This window comes from Apostichopus japonicus, chromosome 15 (assembly GCF_037975245.1).
Source record: "Apostichopus japonicus isolate 1M-3 chromosome 15, ASM3797524v1, whole genome shotgun sequence".
NCBI classification, from domain to species: domain Eukaryota; kingdom Metazoa; phylum Echinodermata; class Holothuroidea; order Aspidochirotida; family Stichopodidae; genus Apostichopus; species Apostichopus japonicus.
This window is the reverse complement of record NC_092575.1, coordinates 27,756,481-27,777,414: the sequence shown is the minus strand read 5'-3', so window position 1 is coordinate 27,777,414 and position 20,934 is coordinate 27,756,481. Positions and strand designations below refer to the sequence as shown.

The 20,934-nt window shown below is 37.2% G+C and overlaps 1 protein-coding gene across 1 annotated transcript in view; it reads left to right on the top strand.

Annotated features, from left to right (window-relative positions):
* LOC139981339 (clustered mitochondria protein homolog) overlaps window positions 1–20,934 on the top strand; it is a 62,281-nt gene that overhangs the window by 12,592 nt on the left and 28,755 nt on the right. The window contains exons 2-6 of the mRNA XM_071993676.1: window positions 6,413–6,909; window positions 8,376–8,547; window positions 15,147–15,281; window positions 16,759–16,953; window positions 19,268–19,352. Of these exons, the coding sequence (XP_071849777.1) occupies window positions 6,413–6,909; window positions 8,376–8,547; window positions 15,147–15,281; window positions 16,759–16,953; window positions 19,268–19,352 (1,084 nt within the window). The remainder of the gene's footprint in view (window positions 1–6,412; window positions 6,910–8,375; window positions 8,548–15,146; window positions 15,282–16,758; window positions 16,954–19,267; window positions 19,353–20,934) is intronic.

Genomic DNA, 20,934 nt, shown 5'->3' with positions numbered 1-20,934 from the left:
GATTGTCACTTATCCCTTTATGCACACCTTGTCCCCCCTTGCCCCTGCCTTCTTCCCCCCCCCCAAAGTGATCAAATATTTTACAAACATTATGAACAAAGTTGATGCCTTATATGTCAATTGTTGTCATTGATCATATATTGTCTTCTGTCCTTACATATATTTCCTCTCAGTGGAAGACTCACTGCAACATTTTTTGACTCTTGAGTTGGATATTATATCTCTCTCCAGACAGAGGTTTGGTATATGTTGTTGGATTGTGACAATGAGAGACAAATAAATTCAGAGAGAATATCATTCTCTCCCTGCCCACCTCTATCTCTGTCTCTGTCTTGATATGTAATTCATCCAAGCCAGATGAGAAGATGGTATTTTGGTTGTTGACATTCCAGTCTCTTGTGATGTCTCAAAGCCATCTTCAAGTCAGAGATGAGGTTCTCATTCTGCTGTGATGTGAGAAGAAGCTTCAAAGGAATGTGTCAGGAATATTAACTTACAACATGTCCGTTGATACTCTTCGTTAAAGTAGGAATGACCGATTCCAAGGGATCGTGTATGTGTTTTCCTAATCCGGTAATTAAGGTGTCTAATTAACATCAGATTTGTCGACAGTCGATGTAATTAGACATTCAGAGATGTCTTTTCCAATAAATAGGAACTTTTCAATTTTCTGGTTTATTCAGTTTTGTGGTAAGACAGTCGCTGCTCTAAATATGAAATATAAGGAATATTGACACCAGGGGTAGGAAATTAGGAATATGAAAGGAAAATATAATGGGGGTAGTGTTTGTCAGCAATAGTATTGTGGATTTATTTTGTATTTGTACACAGAAGGGAGTTTATCCCGGTGCAATCTCCAGATCCTGACCGTCTACTAATGTATGAACGTTACAGTGAGATTGCCAGTCTGTAGCATGTCTAAGATGTACTATGAATGCAGGATGTAGTTAATGGACCCCATTATTTTTATTCTCATGTGGTGCTAGTCTTGGGGTTTTTCAGGAACTTCCTGTTTTTTAAATTAAGTTCACTGCATTACATTATCACTGTCATCTTTTCTCTTAGCAGCCCCAGGGTGAGACGGGAACACTAAGAGAGTTAATGTCAACTGTGTTAAAGCTGCAGTAGCAGGATATTTGAAGTTTGAAATTAGCTTACAATACAGTCCCTTTCTTTCATCCATCAAAGTCATACCCTGCAGGAACGATTAACTTTAAGGTATAGTCTTCGAAGGCTTATTAGATGTATATTAATCAGTGAAATTACAATAAAAGTCTGGTAGCTTTGAGGGACATAGGCCTTGTTCACATTCAAGAATGCAATGGAGATCAGGGTTTTGTTACCCCACCACAGTGAGATAACAAAACTTAACCAAGGCAGGTTCACATTGGAGAACGCGTGCCAGATCAAGAAGCAAAATATGAACAGGGAAGCTTTATGCAAGCATGAAAAGGTCATGAGAATTGTTTATAAATTACCATGTGAGGACTCCTACTGCTGGATGCACAGTTGAAAACACATAATTGTACATCATACATATGGCATTGCGATAAACTGAGTTGTTGTGTTAGCAAATTTAGCTATATGAAAATGGTCAGGTATCAAAGATATGCCATGTTTCAACAGCACTTTGGAGACAAACATTTTTTACTATGGGTTGACAAACAAAATTTTTAGTATACACAAGTCACATACAGTATACATACAATTTCAATCGCCCTTGATGGGTTAGAATCGTCCCCTAAAGGAGGATCATGATAGCGGGATCTGATTCTGATTACGCAAGCGTTCACATTACAAACTTGATCATTGCGGGATTATATATTACACACCATTTATTAGTGAAATAAATTTCAATAACATCTCATTTCATGGGAGGTGGTGGGAAGAGTAGGGGGGTCTAAGGGTTTCTTGAGAGAAGGAAACCTGTAATGAAGGAAAGGAAATGTGTATTGAACACACTTTAGCAGATATGTGACTATAATATCAAATTGCTGCAAATTAGTTCATTCTAATTTAATGTTTAGCTACTTAACGGCAGATGAATTATTTCTGTATTTGAAGAATTATGAGTACAAATCATTAAACGCTACATAACTAGAACATTAGCTAGCCTCTGGTTGTCATCATAACCTTAAGTGAAGTTCTGTACAACCAAATCATTGATATTATGAAAACCAGGGACTGAAATGTGTGTTTAATATTCAGGAAAGTCACTTTCAGAATACTGTCTAGATGTACACGTATACCCACAGTACAGCTATGCTGTTATTGATTCAAGCCCAGCCCCACACATACAGTATTCTGTAGAGATTATTCTAGACCGAGCTACTACTACTACTACGGTATGTACCTACGTCACTGCCAGTTGAGCACACGTGGTTCTGCAGTGTGTGTTGCTGCAATTACTCATAGTGAGAGAGATGTGCTGTAGTAATCATAATTGTGTTTCCCTTCACAGTCTGAATTAGTGATAGCAGCAGTGTGAAAGGATTAGGACTAAATTGTGAATGGATCAGGATGTAGGTTATCAATAATTTCATGAATGGCATACAGGTATATATGCGTGTACTGCATGGTAAGCAATGTGTTAATACTCAAGTGGTATCATGCTGTACATGCTCTTTGAACTGAGAAATTGGCCATGTGGTATTTGTTCCTCACATAATAGTGATGTGTGCTTATTTTCGAATGAAAATGAAGATAACCTGTTGTGAATGGTTTACCGGGATGCCTAAGGGAGCTCTACATAGCTCATTTCAAAATAGATTCGGGAATTCATCCATGTGACAGTATTCTAGTGTGCTCCTTGCTTGATGACATGGCATAGTTTGTACAGTATGTGCAAGTCCAAAGATGTTCGAACACTCAATTATTCCCTGGACCGTCCCACATTCTTACTTTTAAAGCACATCTTACATATAACTACAGTACAGTATATCCTCATATCTAATGCATCATGTACAGCATGTGATCAAGTTCCCAAGTTGTTCCTTTTCACAAAATTGCTTGTTTAACTCAGGGCGGCAGTTTGTTGATATTTAAGCAGACAGAAAAAAACGTACGTGCGTAATGTCACAAAGTAAGTTAAAGCCTTTTTTATTCATATTGAGAGTTTACATAGTTATGTGAAAGTGAAAGGTTACTTTTGGTTTTGGAATCTCAATGATTATTAACAAAGTCAATTGCACTTGCTTCACTTTGTTACGTGTCCAAGTTCACATCCATGGAAGTATGATACCGTACATTTCGCAATAATATTGTGTAGATTTTAATATACCTTTATAGATACAGTACAGTGTGGTTGTTGTGTTTCATTTTTCTTTGTATATTATTTTGGAAATGAATCCTGTTTACATTAGATAAACAGGTTCGGATACTTCACAGGCTCTTACTTTTATAAGGGAAATATTTTGTCAGTGACTAATGTTGACAAGTTCTCGGTCAGGACTCGCTCCTGCAAACCTTAGATGATTAGTCCACTGCCTTAACCACTTGTCCACAATGTTCTCACACTCTACCATTGTGGATGGGGGATTTTTGTCACACAACCATGAAGGGGACCTGGTTTGGTATAAAGTTGGCATCCATAAAACCAAACAGCAGAAAAATGAGGATGTTCACAACTAAAGTTCCTCTTATCCGATCAAAACCTGTAGTCTTTTGATGACATTTTAGTATTAACTAACTGGTTTTTGTTTCTTCATAGGAAAGATCATAAGTGAACGAAAAGTTACGTTATTTAACAAAAGTATTTTTTGTCAAAATTTAAACATCGTCCGTGTCTCATCTCAAATTGACATATAAATTTATCGCCCCCAAAATATTTAAAAGTGACATCGCTCATAAAATGAACCAAAGAAATATCCATAACTGTTCCCTATATAAAGAGCCCATCTCTTTGTTTGTCTTGTACTGTAACTTCATGTGCTACTTGTTTATGTGTTGCCTTGTACTGAATGTGTAATATTAAATCATTTTAATATGGTGTACCTTACATAGCCTACTTCTTTATGGCATTCCATTCAAAGTGAGAGAGAGAGTGTGTGTGTGCTTTAGCTTGAAATTACAACTGTACGGTTCAAGGCTTTGCTTTACATGAGGTTCTATTGTCACAGATTTTAAGGAGCCCAGCATGCTCTCTTTCACGGTCATATCAAATATGCCACCAGGTTTATTGAAGGCGACATACAATGGCTAAATAAGGGAATTTCAACCTCTTGGTATGGTTTGTAATTGTTTTAGGCACAATTATAATCTAGGGTTGTATTTGTATGCGTGCGTTGCACGCATGGTCCAGGGTTACTTTGTATTTATTTTTTTTTAGAAATAAGGAGAAAAGATGCTTTATTTTGGCAAAGGAACACAAAACACATGAATTTCACAATTATAAAAGGATAAATATACTGTATGATAGGTAGATAATGGAATTGAAATACTGAAATGCACTAGGTTAGAATGTCTATATAAGGTACATAGTTTAATTTCTTGGCATAAAAACTTCCAATTTATAGTCTCACCTTGATATTTTAATAATCACTTTTGAAAAGGGAGCTGAAATTTCCCTCATCAATTGAAATGAAAGTTGACTAGGCTGCTCTTGTCAAATATTATATTTGTAGCAATGAATAGCATCACAAAAACTATCAAACCAAAGACTACTGGCAACTATTACCCAATCTTATATAATGATGACAATGTGAAAGATTCTCATATGTACAGCAGCTAATGATTCAGGTATATAATAGCTAATTTGTTATGCATCATGCCTCTGCCTGTGATTCTTCATGCACAATATACCAGTTACTCTCTCAGATACCTGAAGTGTGGACTTATTACCACATAGATTTCTGGCTGATAGTAATCTCATCAAGGTCTGAGTAAGCATTTTAATGTAGTATATTCCTAGTGGTAGACTCAATCTCACTAGTTATATATATATGTACTGTAGAACACTCATATCACAGCAAGCTTCCATCCATGTCACAAGGTTGTGGTTAGAGGTTTGAGACCTGGAAAATTGTTGGCAGGCACTCACTGTTTTATTGATTTTAAGATGGATTAAGATGCAAGTCTTGTTAATGCATTGAGCAGGGTATGCTACTCCGAATGATTACATATTCTGCTACTTAAGATTGTAATCCTGTAAACTGTGGCTCCATGAAAAGATGACTACTGTACATCAGTCCACACCTGAGTGTGTAGACAATATTTAGCAGAGTTGTACAACAATTTACACTGAACTTTTTGCATTTCACATGCATATAATCAGTTTAAATATAGTTCAAAAATTAAAATTTTAGATTCAATTCTGTGATTGTTAAAAGATACAGATAGTTAAAGCTAATCACATAAAAGGTTTGAATGAGAAAATGAAAAAGGACTTGTTAAATTCTGTTTTGATCAATAAATTCTTTGTTCTTTTCTAAATTTGAAAGAATTTCTAAACAGCTTACCTACAACATGTTTTACTTCAGGCCATAAGACACTGACAATGCTTCTAATTAGTACACTTAACCATACAATTTGATTTGTCATACACTATCACCTAACATTTGTTTGCTAACATCTTATTGAAGTTTGTTTATGTGGACTAGAGTGAATACAATAGTTGGTTGATAAGAGTTAAATCTACAGAGAGTTGATATCCTGGAATTGATCCCCAGATACTATTGTGATGGTGTTGGTTCTCTCAAGGTTGGCCAGTCCATCAGTTGTTTGTGTGGCTTGTGTTGATTCAGATCAGAGAGGTCTAATCCCTTGTTGTTTTCATGCTTGAGTAACCTTCATTGTACTATAGAGAGTTGACCCTCAATAGGAAGGTCTTGATAGGTGACTGAGAATTCTACTATACGTAGATCATGGTGTGCTGTGTGCTAAAGTTGCAGATCAAGAAACTAAACATGGTACATGACTGTAGACTGCAATGGTAACATTGTAGAATGTTTGAGATACATACAGGCCTGCAAAACACATGTAACGAAGATCATCCACTACTACTATCAATGCACATCAAACTGATGATAACCTTACTTCAAGCTTTCAACTTATACTGCTTTAAGCCAATAGTATCAATTGGTAGAGTGTTTCTGCATTCCTCATTCAGTGAATAACCATGGATGCATGCCCCCAATATCTAGTTTGCAAAAGAAGCACATATATAGCATATTTTTTGATGAGATAAACCATTCTCATTTAGAAAAGTCACATGTATGTGTAGTCTACCAAAAACTAACTTTGTTAGCTTTAAATTAGTGTAATAGGCATAACATTATACACTAAGTCAATAGCAAGTGTGTACACAAACATGCTGGTTACTTAAAAATCTAACCTTTAAATTACGTCATACTTGAAAGAGGAATGCCTTTGAAAATTGCTGGTTAAACTTCTCGATATTCTATCTTTGTTGCAGAACAACCTAAAGCGACCTGTAATGGTATCAATGGTCATGCAGACAAGGAAATATCCCACACAAATGGTTCTGATTTGGTTAACGGACACAATTTAAAAGAAAACAATTGCAATGGGCATAGCAGTGAACCAGGTACCCCAGAGAGTCAGTCCATTGTAGTGAATGGACATGTTAATGGGACAGAAACCAATGATGTTCCACCAGAGAAAGAGGTACTCCTGGAAGTTGCTAACAACCTAAAAACTAGCAGCAATACATCACCAAACAGAAGCGATGACGACTCAGGCCAAACCACGCCGAGTAGTAGTGACTGTAGCGCCCTCTCTACTCCACCAGAGGAACTCCCACCGGATGCCTTAGCCCCTCTCGCTAAAGATGCGGAAACTAAGGACGAGAAGGATGCACCATCCAACAAAGTTGAGGATGTAATCGTCATTCAGGATCCAACCTTTACCCTGAAGATTGTACCACCTGGATCAGAGCCCTTTGATCTTCAGGTAAGGATTTATAACGGTTTCTTGTTCAGTAGAGATGATTTTTTGCATGAGATGAGAAGATGTTTTCTTTTCTCTCACCTGTCTACTAACAACAGCTGCACACTCACTGTACCATGACTAGAGTGACCTATTAACCTTTGACACTGGCCTCCCTTGTTGACCTCTCATCTCAACCTCACCTACTTATTCTACCACTGATAGTATCTAGATGGATGTAAAGGTCATAACCATAAACTGGATTTCATTATTGATTGGCTGTAACAGATGGAGAAATAGGCAGCTGAGACAGTCTGGACTGAAAAAAATACAGTTTCTTAACCCTCCCTTGTTGCTGACTTTAATGACGTGTGTGGAATGATTAATTCTTCCACCAAGGTCACATTTAAGTTGGCATGCAAGCACTATATACAGTATATATACCCATTTCATATGTTAACTTGTACATAGGTGGACTCAGTGCACATAACTAAAGACAAGGATTTATCTACCTCTCATTTTAACTTAACTGCTCATGTTCCCATGTTAAGAACCATTAAAATACAAGTTGTAACATTTTAGCCATGAGCACCTTGAAGTTTTCATCGCTCCTCCCTCTCCCACCTCCCAAGTTTTCACCCCCTCAGAATCTACTAATTTACTTCTCTTCTTACTGACCTGACTCATCAAAATCACTGCACTCTCACTGTAAAGTACTGTACCTAGAGAGAACTGCTAACCTTCTAACACCCAATGTGCATAGATCGTCATATTTTTGGATTCAAAGGTTGTGAGGAGACTTGTAAACTCATCAATTGTAAATATCCAAACCTGGTAAGTTTGGGGTTTCTTAAAACCTCCACATGTATAGCTTTGCATCGCCAAAATGTGTCAACTGGTATTTATGGTACTACTATACAGTACAGTATGTACTACAGCAGGGCTTGACCTTTGGGGAAAGGTTTAACATGTATGTCACCAGTAACTAGGTATTGGAGGGGCAGGGAGGGGGAAAGGAAGGGGCTGGTGAACAATGGTGAAAATTTACATTTTCAACTTGCATCTATGGGTATCTTGCTGCTGCCTTCTTACAATGTGGTAATAGAATTATGAGCAAAGAAAACTCATTTTTTGCAGAATTCCTTGGGCACCAAATCTCTAGTTAAGCTGCCACATTTAGCATTTGAAGAGGTTGCTTTTCTGATGTCTTTTGGCTTCTAGAAGTTAGAGCTATGACAAGTTGCCAAATCTGCTATTTGGCGATTCAATTTCGGTAGAGCTCTATAAAAGGTATCTTGGCAGTTTGTGCCATTGGATATAGGTCAAATGTTTTTTAACAGGCACAGAAGTATCTACAGTACTAATATCAACAGGCTAGTAGATTGAGTGCTTATTTTAAACAGGTGAACCTGTTTTTCATGTATATTTATGTCATTGTGAACTTTGTTTAATATTTATATCACTGTGAAGGCATGTTATTTTCTGGGCAGGTGAGTCCACAAGAGATGGTTCAGGAGATTCACCAGGTCCTCATGGACAGAGAAGACACCTGTCATCGCACCTGTTTCTCTCTTCAGCTGGATGGGTCAGTGCTGGATAATTTTGCAGAGTTGAAGAGTATTAAAGGTCTGAAGGAAGGATCTGTAGTAAAAGTTGTTGAAGGTGAGATTCTGCCTTCATTTGGTTTGTCATTGTAAATAGTTCATTATGGAGGAGAAAGAGCAGCTAATTAAGTGAAGGAAGGCTGGTAGTAGGACTGGCGCCATCTTACCTTGCCCATGCCATCTACCCACCACCCACCCTCTACCCACCACACACTATGTACCCACCACACTCCTTTGCCCGACCAGTCAGCATCTCCCCACTACCACATGCCAATTCTCAAATATTTTATTGGTATTGAGGGTACCTAACAATCTTCGGCTCACTGAAAAGTAGTTGTTAAAAGTCAACACTTTTTTTTTTGGGGGGGGGGGGGTTTCTCATGTATTCACACATTCCTCTAAGAAGTAGGAAGATGCAGGTTTGCAGTAAATGTGAGAAACTAGACTTGATTATATCGTGGCTGTCTCCCCGCTTGTCATATTGCCGCAAGTCAAGTTGAGCAAGTTGTAAGGCTTTCATCTTGTTTCATCAATGAAGCAGACTTGAAGGATTACCCCCAGTCATACTCGATCATTGACAGTGAATTGATAAAGATATGCTTTGCTTACAGTGCCGGTCACAACTATTATATGACATTGTTCCAACACACCGGGTGCTTGCTATCTTATCCTGATGTGTTTAGCTCATAACATCACAGGAATTTTTCTGGCCTGTGCTTTTATAACCTGGATTAAATCATGTTCATTACATCTCACGAAAAGATCATCAAATTTGGTCCGACTCCTGATACTAAATCTGTCATGGGGGCGAGTTAGAATGTAAACAAAACACAAACCAGGCAGGGCAACTACTGATATACAAAATAAAAATTATTGTAAGGAGGTGCGTATCCATATAGATATAAAGGTATAGATTGGGATGACTGCCATGGCTGGGTGAGATGTCGAGAATTGATGCGATTAATGGTAGACCTAGTGGAGTACCCGGAGTAGGTTGGGGTTATAATGTTTGGTTGATATAGATAATAAAAAACATTTTATCTAATGAGAGGCTAATGAATGTCATTTGGTGTCTTAGATCTATCCTCACATTTTGAGTCCTAATGTCTGTTAGTTTTGATGGCTTAATCCAGCTTTACTAGTTTACATTAATACAAACTTAGCACTCTTAGTTAATACTTTTTATTGTTGTGTTGTCTTTGTGCTCTATTTCTTTGTCTATGTTGCTCATAAAGCACTAACTTTTACAGTGTATTATCAAGACCAGGGTAAATTTTTAAATATTTTTGCTGGTATTCAAAAAATTTCAGCATTAAGTAGGACGATAAGTAAGTATGCACAGCTGTAGGAGAGATGTGTAGGTTTGGTGAATAGAACACCGATATTAACACTGTAGGAGAGGTGTGTAGGTTTTTTTTACAATGCAATCTGAATTTGATGTTAACAACTTGTCGTCTGCTGGACAACAGACGACCGGTCAACCATCAAAAATTAGCCCTGAAGAAATTATGGAATGAGGAATACTATATTGAATTATAGTTTTGTGGCCAGTACAATTGTTGTGGTTGGTTGGATTAATGTCACAAACAGACGCTTAATCCCTGGAGGAAAGCTTAAAACAAGCAACAGATGCTTAATCCCTGGAGGGAAGCTTAAAACAACAGATGCTTAATCCCTAAAGGAAAGCTTAAAAAAGCTTAATACAGTCTGGGATGTGCTCAGGCTGGGTGGGAGGCTGGGCCCAACATTATTCTAAACATTTCCAGCCGGCGCTATGTTTGATGAATTTTTTGGAAAAAATTGACCAATTACAGCAAATGGGTGAATACTTGCAGCAGAAGTTAGCTCCAGAATAGGAAAATTATAGCAACATTTGCCATCTAATCTAGGGATGCACCGGATATCCGGTCCGGGCGGACTATCCGGCCGGATGGTGAGCAATTATCCGGTTCCGGCCGGATATTTTTCAACATCCAGCCGGATCTTTTTCAAAATCTGGCCGGATCTTTTCAAAATCTGGCCTGAATTATTCCTTAAAAAGTGTTGGTATTAACTTAAATCAATGTAAACTATTTCCAAAAATTAATAAATACATTCAAAGTAAGGAAAAATTAGGTTTAACATGTTGAATTTAATTTTCTCAATGGTCTGATCCACTGTTTCTAAAGATCAACCAAAATAATACAAATTATCATACTTCCACGTCTTATTAATGATTTTCTTTTGTGTAATGAAAAAATCCGGTTCCGGCCGGATTTTATCCGGCCGGATTTCATGTACTATCCGGCAAAATCCGGCTCCGGCCGGATCCAAAAATTTGGATCCGGTGCATCCCTAATCTAAGCATACTTCAGTTGCAAACATATTCCAAAAGGTAAAGGGACCACCATCTCTCAGACAACTCCTCCAGGATGTGGCCCACAAATCCGCTGGCGCTCAAATATCCCCAGAGAGCAAATCCCTGCACAGTGTGTAAGCTTAACAGGCTAAAACCACTCCATATCATGTAATCTTGATCTTAAAAGTTGTAACAGCCTGGCAGATCTATATCTCTGGCAATAACTGGTTCTCAAGGCTACATCCATCCAAGTACACCCTTCTTTTTGCAAGAAGAATTTTTTCATATCATTTGCATGTAACCTTGTTAACTAAGTCTGGGTAGGTATATGGTTTGAATCAAACATTTATTAGCTACTCTATGCAATGCTGCAGGATGTCCCACGTGGTCAGTACTTAGTGCAATAACTTGTGATATTTCAACTGAAGCACAGAATGCTACATACTGTACTGTAAGAGCCCTATGACCTTTAGGTGTGAGTGGACACCTGTCCAATGAGTTAATCCAAGCATGGGACAAAGGTAAACTTTCAGGGCAATTTCAAAAGGGAAACTTCTTGTACAATTTGAAAGATATGACTTGGTAAACATTAACCAGGTTTTACTGGGAGCCTTTGGCCATATATATCTCATTCATAAGGATATTGGTGCAATGTCCAATTGTGGTACAAGAGTCCATAGTAAGTTACATGTTTATTAAGAAGCTACAGAATGAACCTTAATCAGGAAGCTACGTAGACATGGTCACTTTAATTTAAACTCAAAGGTATAAGCCCAAGAACTGCCATACTGCCTAGAGAGGTGAACACCCTTATGTTCCTTCATGACTATATGTATTGAACCTGTTAGATCGGGTTGTGATTGGGAGCCTTTGGCCGTATATCCCATTCATAAGGATATTGGTGCAGTGTCCATATGTGGTCCAAGAGTCAATAGTAAGTTACATGTTTATTAAGAAGCTACAGAATGAACCTTAATCAGGAAGCTTACATAGAAATGTTCACTTTAATTTAAACTCAAAGGTATAAGGGCCAAAGCCAAAATTGGTCATCCTCAAATCCCAAAAGTAAAGTTATTTCTGTGGGAGAAATTTATTTTGGGCTCATGGCAGTACTAATTTTCACTTCAGAATAAAAAAAAAAAATCCAAAAAATTTCGTTATCAGTGACATAGAGGTCGTTGAAATCTAAAAAGATGCGCACTAGGTGCGAGGGATGGAATTTAGTCTTATTGACCTAGCTGAAAATAAGGATGAGTGAGGTAAATTTAGTTTTCTGTAATTTGATGTTCATCTCTAGTGCAAATTATTCGTTGGACAAGTTTTGAATTTTTTTTTAATAAAAATGAAGAAAAATAGGAAAAAACGGTTCAAAATTCCGTCCCTCGCATTTTTTGACACAATTTTTTTTTTTTGAGAGAGAGGAAATAGGGTTAGTATGCATAAAAATCTGCAAAGTATCAACTATCAGTGACTTGAACATCTGTAGTGATGAAAGAAACTGAACAAAAATATGAATGGTGCATTATGGGTAATCAACATTTTCGCGAGGGACGGAATTCAGTGCGAGGGACGGAATTCTGTTACAGTTTGGTGCTACACGTCTGTAGTCCTAATCTGTTGCTAATAGAAATAGTTGGCAGAACATACGTGTAAATTTCAACGACACAACTATAGCAGAATTCGACAGCATGCTGAACTTGCAAAGTTGAATTAGGCACTTCCAGGAACAAACAGTGCTATCTATCATCCAAGTGGACTTCAGCGAGAACTATGCTAACAACTAAAAGAATGAAATACAGTCGGCATACTTTGGCCACAAGAATTTCACATTGTACACTGTTTGTGCATGGTACGCTGAAGGTGAGGAAGGTGAAGTGCAAAACCTTCTGTGTCATCAGTGATTACATGTCACATGACAAGTTCTAAGCTTTGCACTTCAATAAAGCTATCATTGAAAAGGTCCAACAATTTGTCCAAATCTGGATGAGAGGTTCAATTTTGGTCCGATGGCTGTGCTAGTTTAAATCAAAATATTGCTTTTACTTCCTTGCCACCCAGTACCCATGTGACATTCCAATAACATGGAGTTATTTTGAATCTCACCATGGGAAGGGCCCAGTAGATGGGGGTGGGGAGAAAGATAAAATCAAGTGTGTACTGTGATGTCAAAGCAGGTAAAACTTCTCATCACTAGTGCCAAGCAGTTTGCAGAATATGCCAACATAGAGTGAATGCAACAGATACATTCTATGTACCTGCATATGGCATAACCGTGCCCAGGCTTCTATGCCAGACAAGGTACCTGAAGTACCAGGTACTGTACACACAAGGTCCATTTTATTGACCGTACATGCAGTAATGGTAAGAGCAAACTGACTTTCTTCCTACAGAGTCAGTTTTGTGAACCAGTTGAAGAGATGCTCAGGGAGCAGTTGTATGACTTAAATGATGGAGTTGAAAGTCAGGTAGTCGTGAGCTATGATCAGGAACCAGATCCTAATCTGAATAAAGTGGAAAACAGTGGTCAGGTTGAGTAGAATGGGGATCAAGATCAAATTGGTAGTCAGCTGGTTAACAATGATCAGTTACCATGGAAAGTGGTGGGTGGGTGATAGTTGAGTATAATGGTCAGTTGTATCCAGGAGAGGTGGAAAACATAATTGTCAATAATTCACAGGTTAATGCCATGGCAAAAACAGGGAAGTATTGGAAGTGGCCAGAGGCAAAAGACCTACTGTGGTATTCAAGGGATATGGTGAAAGGAAATATAGCCCCTGTTCTCCCTGTATGCTGAACCAGAGACCATTATTTGTGTAATGAATTGTAAGCATTCATATCAATTCCTTGCACATTGGTGAGCTGTTTGTTGACTTCCAAATCTACATCATATCCAAGAGTTTGACATGTTAATGTTCCAATTTATATTGAATTGCATTGATGTATGTTGTGTACAGAAGTTCATTTTTCTTGTTAATGACAACTTAATGAGTTAACGCCATGATGGGGGAAGAAGTTTTTAACTCTTTCATATGCTGTTTGGATCAGAATCTAAGCAGAGTTTTGTTAATGAATATGTGAATTGTCAATTTGAATTACAATGGTGACTTTGTTTCCTTGTCTAAAGTATAAATGTTGAATTTGTACAGTAAATTAGTTTTCAGTTTCCAAATTTAAAAATTATATATTGTCCCACACTGTTGTATACACCTACAATATAAAGGTGGAAAATAGATTTAGTATTTGTGTTGGGTTTAAGATTCCTCATTTCGGGGAAGTGGTGGATGGAGGTGACTTAATTATTATTCACCAAGGCATTTGAGTGGTGAGTGATGGAATGAATTTCAATTTTGATTCCAATTTACCTACATTTCACCAATCATCCCATCACCACCCCCATCTGTTCCTTGAATGTGTGTTCATTAATTGGATTGTGTAATTTGTGATAATATTCCCACTGCTTGTGGGAGCTTGGCAATGACAAACAGAATTTACAACAGCTTTTTCTCTAGTTAATCAACATAAACAGCGATTCCGTCCCTCGCATTCCGTCCCTCGCGCTGACTTTTTTCGTGAAATTAAAGCGTAACCTAATTTAGCTATGAGATTTTTAAAACACATTTCAGTTAATATCAGAAGAGTAATTGATCTTGTTATAAATGGTATGATTGGATATAGATTCCTCCTAAATTTGATAATAATATGTCAAATGTTTGGAGTGCATGCACACCCAGTTTTTATCATTCCGTCCCTCGCGCCAATTAATGTTCGTTGCTATGGCAACATGTCAAATTTTGAATATGTTTCAATTGTTTTATTATGTTGTATGTTACTCTCTTTATTTAACCTACTACTGGATTTTTCATATTTCACTACTGTTGAGCTGGAATATATGGAAACGTATATCAAATTCCGTCCCTCGCACTTACGGAGGTTTTGGCTTTGGCCCATAAGCCCAAGAACTGCCATACTGCCTAGAGAGGTGAACACCCTTATGTTCCTTCATGACTATATGTATTGAACCTGTTAGATCGGGTTGTGATTGGGAGCCTTTGGCCGTATATCCCATTCATAAGGATATTGGTGCAGTGTCCATATGTGGTCCAAGAGTCAATAGTAAGTTACATGTTTATTAAGAAGCTACAGAATGAACCTTAATCAGGAAGCTACGTAGAAATGTTCACTTTAATTTAAACTCAAAGGTAGAAGCCCAAGAACTGCCATACTGCCTCTAGAGATAGGTGAACACCCAGGTTATGTTCCCTCATGACTATTTTTAATAAACCTGTTAGTATGTTTCCATCTGTTTTCTTTCATGACAGAGCCATACACTGTCCGTGAAGCAAGGATACATGTTCGCCATGTCAGGGACCTCTTGAAATCCCTGGACCCGGCTGATTCCTACAATGGCTTTGAATGCCAGTCCATGTCATTTCTAACAGCTATTCTAAATGAAGGTGAGTTTGAATCAGCTCTAGCATCTTAAAGGAAGACAAATTTGTTTATTTCACCCTCTTCTAATCTGGCTTACAGTTATATTTTTTTTGTTGGGGGGGATTTCTGAAAAGACTAGTCCCATGCAAGCTCATAAGTTACGAACTTTATCATAGAAGCTGGTTATGTGGTAGGACTGTTTATTTTTTACTTTTCAACTACTGCAACTTCATTTCTGAGCAGTACAGTATGTCCTATTCGAGATGTGTATCTACTGCATGTTGTGTGGAGTTGTATACAGATTGATAAAAATAATGTGGTATTTATAAATAAGCAGAATATTGTGTAATCTATCTATAGATCTATTGGCAATGAAGCTGGGTAACTTACCCAGCTTGTTGGTTACAAATATTTCATCAAATTGTTTTTAACTCGGCCTGGAGGTAGATAACAAATGGATAATTAAATCTTCTATTTTAAGCAGGATGTGGTATTTGATCTCATTTGCGGACAGTAGTTTGGTCAAAGATTAGATTGGTAGCGTTGTCTTTAGTAGTCTGGATAATTTAAGGTCAAGATGCATAAACAATTAATGATAAGTAAATATTTGAATTTTAATTTATTCCTACGGGAGTCTCTTTGAGGTCAACGTTTGACCTCCTGGTTAGATATGATATCAGTATATTAACAGCTTCTGTAACAAGTTAACAACAAATTTAAAGATCTATATACTTAATCCTTTCTTCATTATTTTGTAAACAAATTAATATTTTAAAGCTCTAGTTTTTCTCAGAATAGGTTGATAATGCTACATGTATGCCAGTTTTACCTTAAAAATTTATTGAAATAGATTTAAAGATATTGAAATATTTCAAGATAGAATGATCAGTTTTAAAATTATAGATTGTGGCATTCATAACTTCTTCACAAGTCTTGCTATAACATTCTTGAACTTAAAGCTACCATGTAATAGAATATATCTTCCATTTACTCTTTGGGACCAGTATGGTGATTTTGTTTGTTTTAGTACTTGTATCTTTGACTGTTGTTACACCAAGAATCATTCCACAGGTAGATGTAAAGCTAGTGTAAATGTAAATGCCCCTCCCCCCCCACCCATCCCCACTCTTAGCTTAATCACTTCAGCCAGACATTTATCGTGAGTACAAAGCCATGAGTACCAGTATGAGTACATGAAATTGCTTTCTCCGATTATGAGTACAAGGACAGAAAAATGTACTCCGGTTCAAACTCAGAGTACGAGTATGTACTTGAGTACTTCAAGTCTGACACCCTTTGGAGAAATCATTGCTTAACCTCTGTGTGTGTTTAGATAATGTTTCTTTATGTACTGGATGCCACAATGAAACTTATATGAATGCATTTATGATTCTGAGACAATGAGATAGCCATAAGAAGTCTAAGAATTATTTTGGAAATGAGAAACTCTAACAGCATGTTCCACATTTGAAGAGAAAATTTTTTGATTCATGTCCGTAGCTGAAAAGAAGCGAAACAAGCCGAATGGTAATGATGTCGTCGACTGCACGCCACCCGATTACATCATGCCAGGGAGTAAGGATCGCCCTCTATCACATTTACTTCCATATCATAAGGAGCAGAAATCACCACTTTGTATCAAAGTTTTAACCCTGTCTGGCTGGAACCCTCCTCCAGGAACAAGAAAAATGCATGGTAAGATTATATAAATGAAAATAGTATCAATATGAAGCATTCATGGTATCCATTCTAATTGAGTGCATTACACTTCAATTGATGAGTATTAATATCAATTAATTATAATAATAATAATAGTACCTAAGGCAAAGTATATATATAGGATTCAGCTAGTCATCAGGTGTAATTACTAATCAACACATGATTTGATTACATTTGATGGCTCTGAAGAATGATATTAATTGCCATTGATTAGTCTGAAGATGGAACGAACTAGTCACCATTAAGTTAAAGTTGTATGGTAGAACACCATTAGTAACCATGCTTGGGTATTGTGTGTTTGTGAACATTAGATATCTCAACATTCTGTTGTGATCAGTTTAATGGTTTGCTGTTATTGTTTTGCCCTGTGGCAAGGGAAATGGATGGCACCTGCCACTGTGGGGAACTGATTTGGTCATGTGACATGCTTTATTGATACACTTGGAGAACAGTTATACTGATTGGGTTTGAGGAAGTAAATTAAGATCTATCTGAAAGGACAAAAACTCCACCAACTTGTTTGTGTATTGAAGTGAGAGAGAGAGTGAGTGGGTGGCAGAACAGCTTATAAGTGATTCCAAGTGACAGGAAGTCTTTCATCATTGAGCTAACGATAGAGGTGCCGGGGAGACATTCTAGTCAGCAAGATATAAAGGAAAAGAATGTGAGTGAATCGTACAGCATGACATCCTGGTGATTACCAGCTTAGATTTCAAGGAGCTTTAAGTTTATTGCAAGATAATTCCTTTTTCCACTCATCAATATCCTGACTTTAAGAGCAATCAGTTTACTAGATGTTGAGAAGTTACATAGGTTTTGTGGGAATATTTTGAATTTGTTGGTCATCCTAGTGTTGTGTCATTCACACATAGAGTTTTTTGTCTTTCACTGTGTTGGGAAGTGATCAGTAATTAAACACAAACTTATTCATAGTTCCAGAACTTAAATTATGTTTTTCTCCCTGTTTTCTACATCCAAGTTGGTTTTTGGATAGGTGATGAAGAGAAAATAATCTTTAGCAAGTCCTTGACAGGTTAAAATCTCTTATTTAGAATAGTTGTTCCTTTATTCAAGAGTTAAATCAACAGAAGTGGTACAATCACTTTGTTTAATAATATAGAACAATTTATTTCCATCGTACAAAACGTTTGAGATCTACTGAGACTACACTTAGGTAACATTACAGGAAGAATTATATACTATTTACAGAATGTACTCTATTCCTCATTTACCTGTAGTCACTAAACAAATTGATTTCCTAAATCTATCTATCTTACAAAGATTGATAACATTTCAGCACACCCCACTGACCCACTGACAATGTAAACGCCCACCTGCTCTTCCTTTCAAATCTACCATTCCGTGGGGGAGGGGAGGGGGAAGGGCTCCTTCCCCCGTGGGGAGGGGAGGGGGAAGGAGGGGGAAGGAACTACAATTCCAGTGTGATTTGTGTCAGGTTTTGGGGTTTTCTGTCCGAATTATATTTAATGGTCAATTTTGACAATCTGCACCTCTAATAAGCTTCTGTTTTTCTCTTTATTATGGACTAAACAGAACACTTGTATACAGTGTGGCAGTTTTTATAGCTCATATGATGGTATGGTACTGTACAAAAGCAGTAACACTATTATTGTACCACTTAAAATGAAAAGTATGAAGTATGAAGACATAGCGAAGTTGACCCAAAATTATCCAGGGCAGCAGCCTCGTTGCTCCTTAATATGAAGTAATTAACATATGCAGGATCCCGAAACAAGGTATAGGTTCAAAAGTTCAAGTGTGTATTGTTGTTAAGTAAGACAAACCTAGTCAACACTTCAGTCTGTTTTTGTGTTAGTATGGCATTACCTCTGGGAGAGAGTAGCATTCAAGTCATGTTAAAACATATAACTGTATGCATCATGGTACATTGTAGTAATGTGTAACATACAGTATCTACACTGAGAAGGTAAAATATCCCTTTGTGTAAACTGTTGTCAAATACTTACAGATTACTTCTCAAGGCAAATGTAGTACCCTCCCCCCCCCACAACAAAATGATATCTTGGGTCATTGCAAGGGAAGGGGTGGGGTATGATCATGCTATGGGATAACAGGGTGATTGGGGAAGGTAAGATGCGGCGGTTTAATTCTATTCTTGTTCAGAGTTAATATTATGGTTAAATGTTCATTTCTGAATTTGCAGTCTCCTGGGATTAGTATACAGTATGAAATGTACTTTTAGGAGTACTTCTTTTTGTTGTATGGCCTGATGGTAAACAGCTTTCATTGTTTATGGTTTTAATTACAGGGGATCTTATGTACCTCTACATTGTGACCATGGAAGGTGCCTCATACCACATTACTGCATCTACAAGAGGATTTTATATTAACCAGTGAGTATTCAGTTATTAAAACTAAAAATCATTGTTTTAATCGTCAAATACATACATGTACAATGTTAAGTTTGTGAGTCAATAACCTCACTTATTTATTTCATGCATGATTGAACAGATGCAATAATGTTATTTGCTGATTTGGCGCTTATTAGGGACATTTTGATAAATAAATAGTTTTGCTAAGATACAGAACATTCAAATGCAGAATCTTCCACTAGTGGCTTTGGAAAGCATTTGAAAATCTGTAACCTAACATTTGGATGTGTTACCTTGTTATGGGGAATTAGTCTGAATGACATGATGTAAAGACTTCTAGAACTGCATTTACAGAGAAAAGGAGCAAGTATTTTAAATGATGCTAAACTCGGACATAGTTCTTATGGCGAGCAAAGATTAATACATCACTCCTCACCATACCTGTCTGCTTTACTTACATACTCCGATCTACCCTAGCCTTATAACTGGCAACATTCTTGCATTGCGCCCCCAGTGACCCGGAGGTCAATATCCTCTTTCCTTCCCAATCTACCATTCAGAAGTCTATACACATGTGTTATCAACCTTTGTTTCAACCTGGTTTTGCATTCTTAGTGAACTCTTTTGTAGTCAGGAAGAAGCTTACTTCACATAGTTTAGCTTACTAGGAATCACTGCTTAAGTATCCTTGTAAGCAAAGAACAATGTAATAAGCTTGTTAGCAGATTTGCTAATTAAATTGGCAATATATGCTGGCCTAGAATTAAAACATTTCAGCCACTTGATAAAAATTGTAAGTGCTTGTAAGTTCTCACTGGTATTTTCCTGAATAACAACACCATCACCTACTACTGTACATGCATATGAGAGCAGCTCAATAATATTTGCTGATAAAAAGAATAAAAACCGGGTTTATATTAGGTACGGAAATCATGCAAAATTTTTAATAACCCTTGGTAACTGACATATGATGCCTAAATGTCTACTTAGCAGAGAATACAAGTGCCTTTCCTATTTCTACTTGCAAATGGCAAAATCCACTGGCATCTTGCCAGAAAACAGCCCACATTTGAGGCCTGCTGTAATAAGGATTGTATTACATACTGTTATACACAGTAACTGACCTTATCTATTGTAAATTGGTGATGTATAATAAAAGCAGAGCCAGTGGAATAAACAAACCCATTCTGTCTTAACACTTTGAAGGCTATGTGCATTGTATAAGTACTCTTTTATTTTGATGAAATTCTTTCAAATTTGACAATGTCCAGAAAATTGTCAGAAAGAAATATTTGATATTTCATCATCTTGAAATCAATAGACAGCTTTAAACCCGCCTTTCACTGGTAGTGTGAACAATCAAATTGATGTGAAAGTCACAATTTTTCCACCAGAGTGCTTTATTTTGTAAAAGAGACCCTCATTGAGTTAGTACTGTATTTTACACACATCATTGCAACCATAAGTCTATAGCATGTTGAGTGGTCTCACTGAAAAGTACATCTGTGCCCTGGTTTCTGTGTGTAATACCTACCAGTAATTACTCCATCCCATCGAGTATTATATTAGTCCACTGTGGCTTACTCTACTACAGAGTGATTTT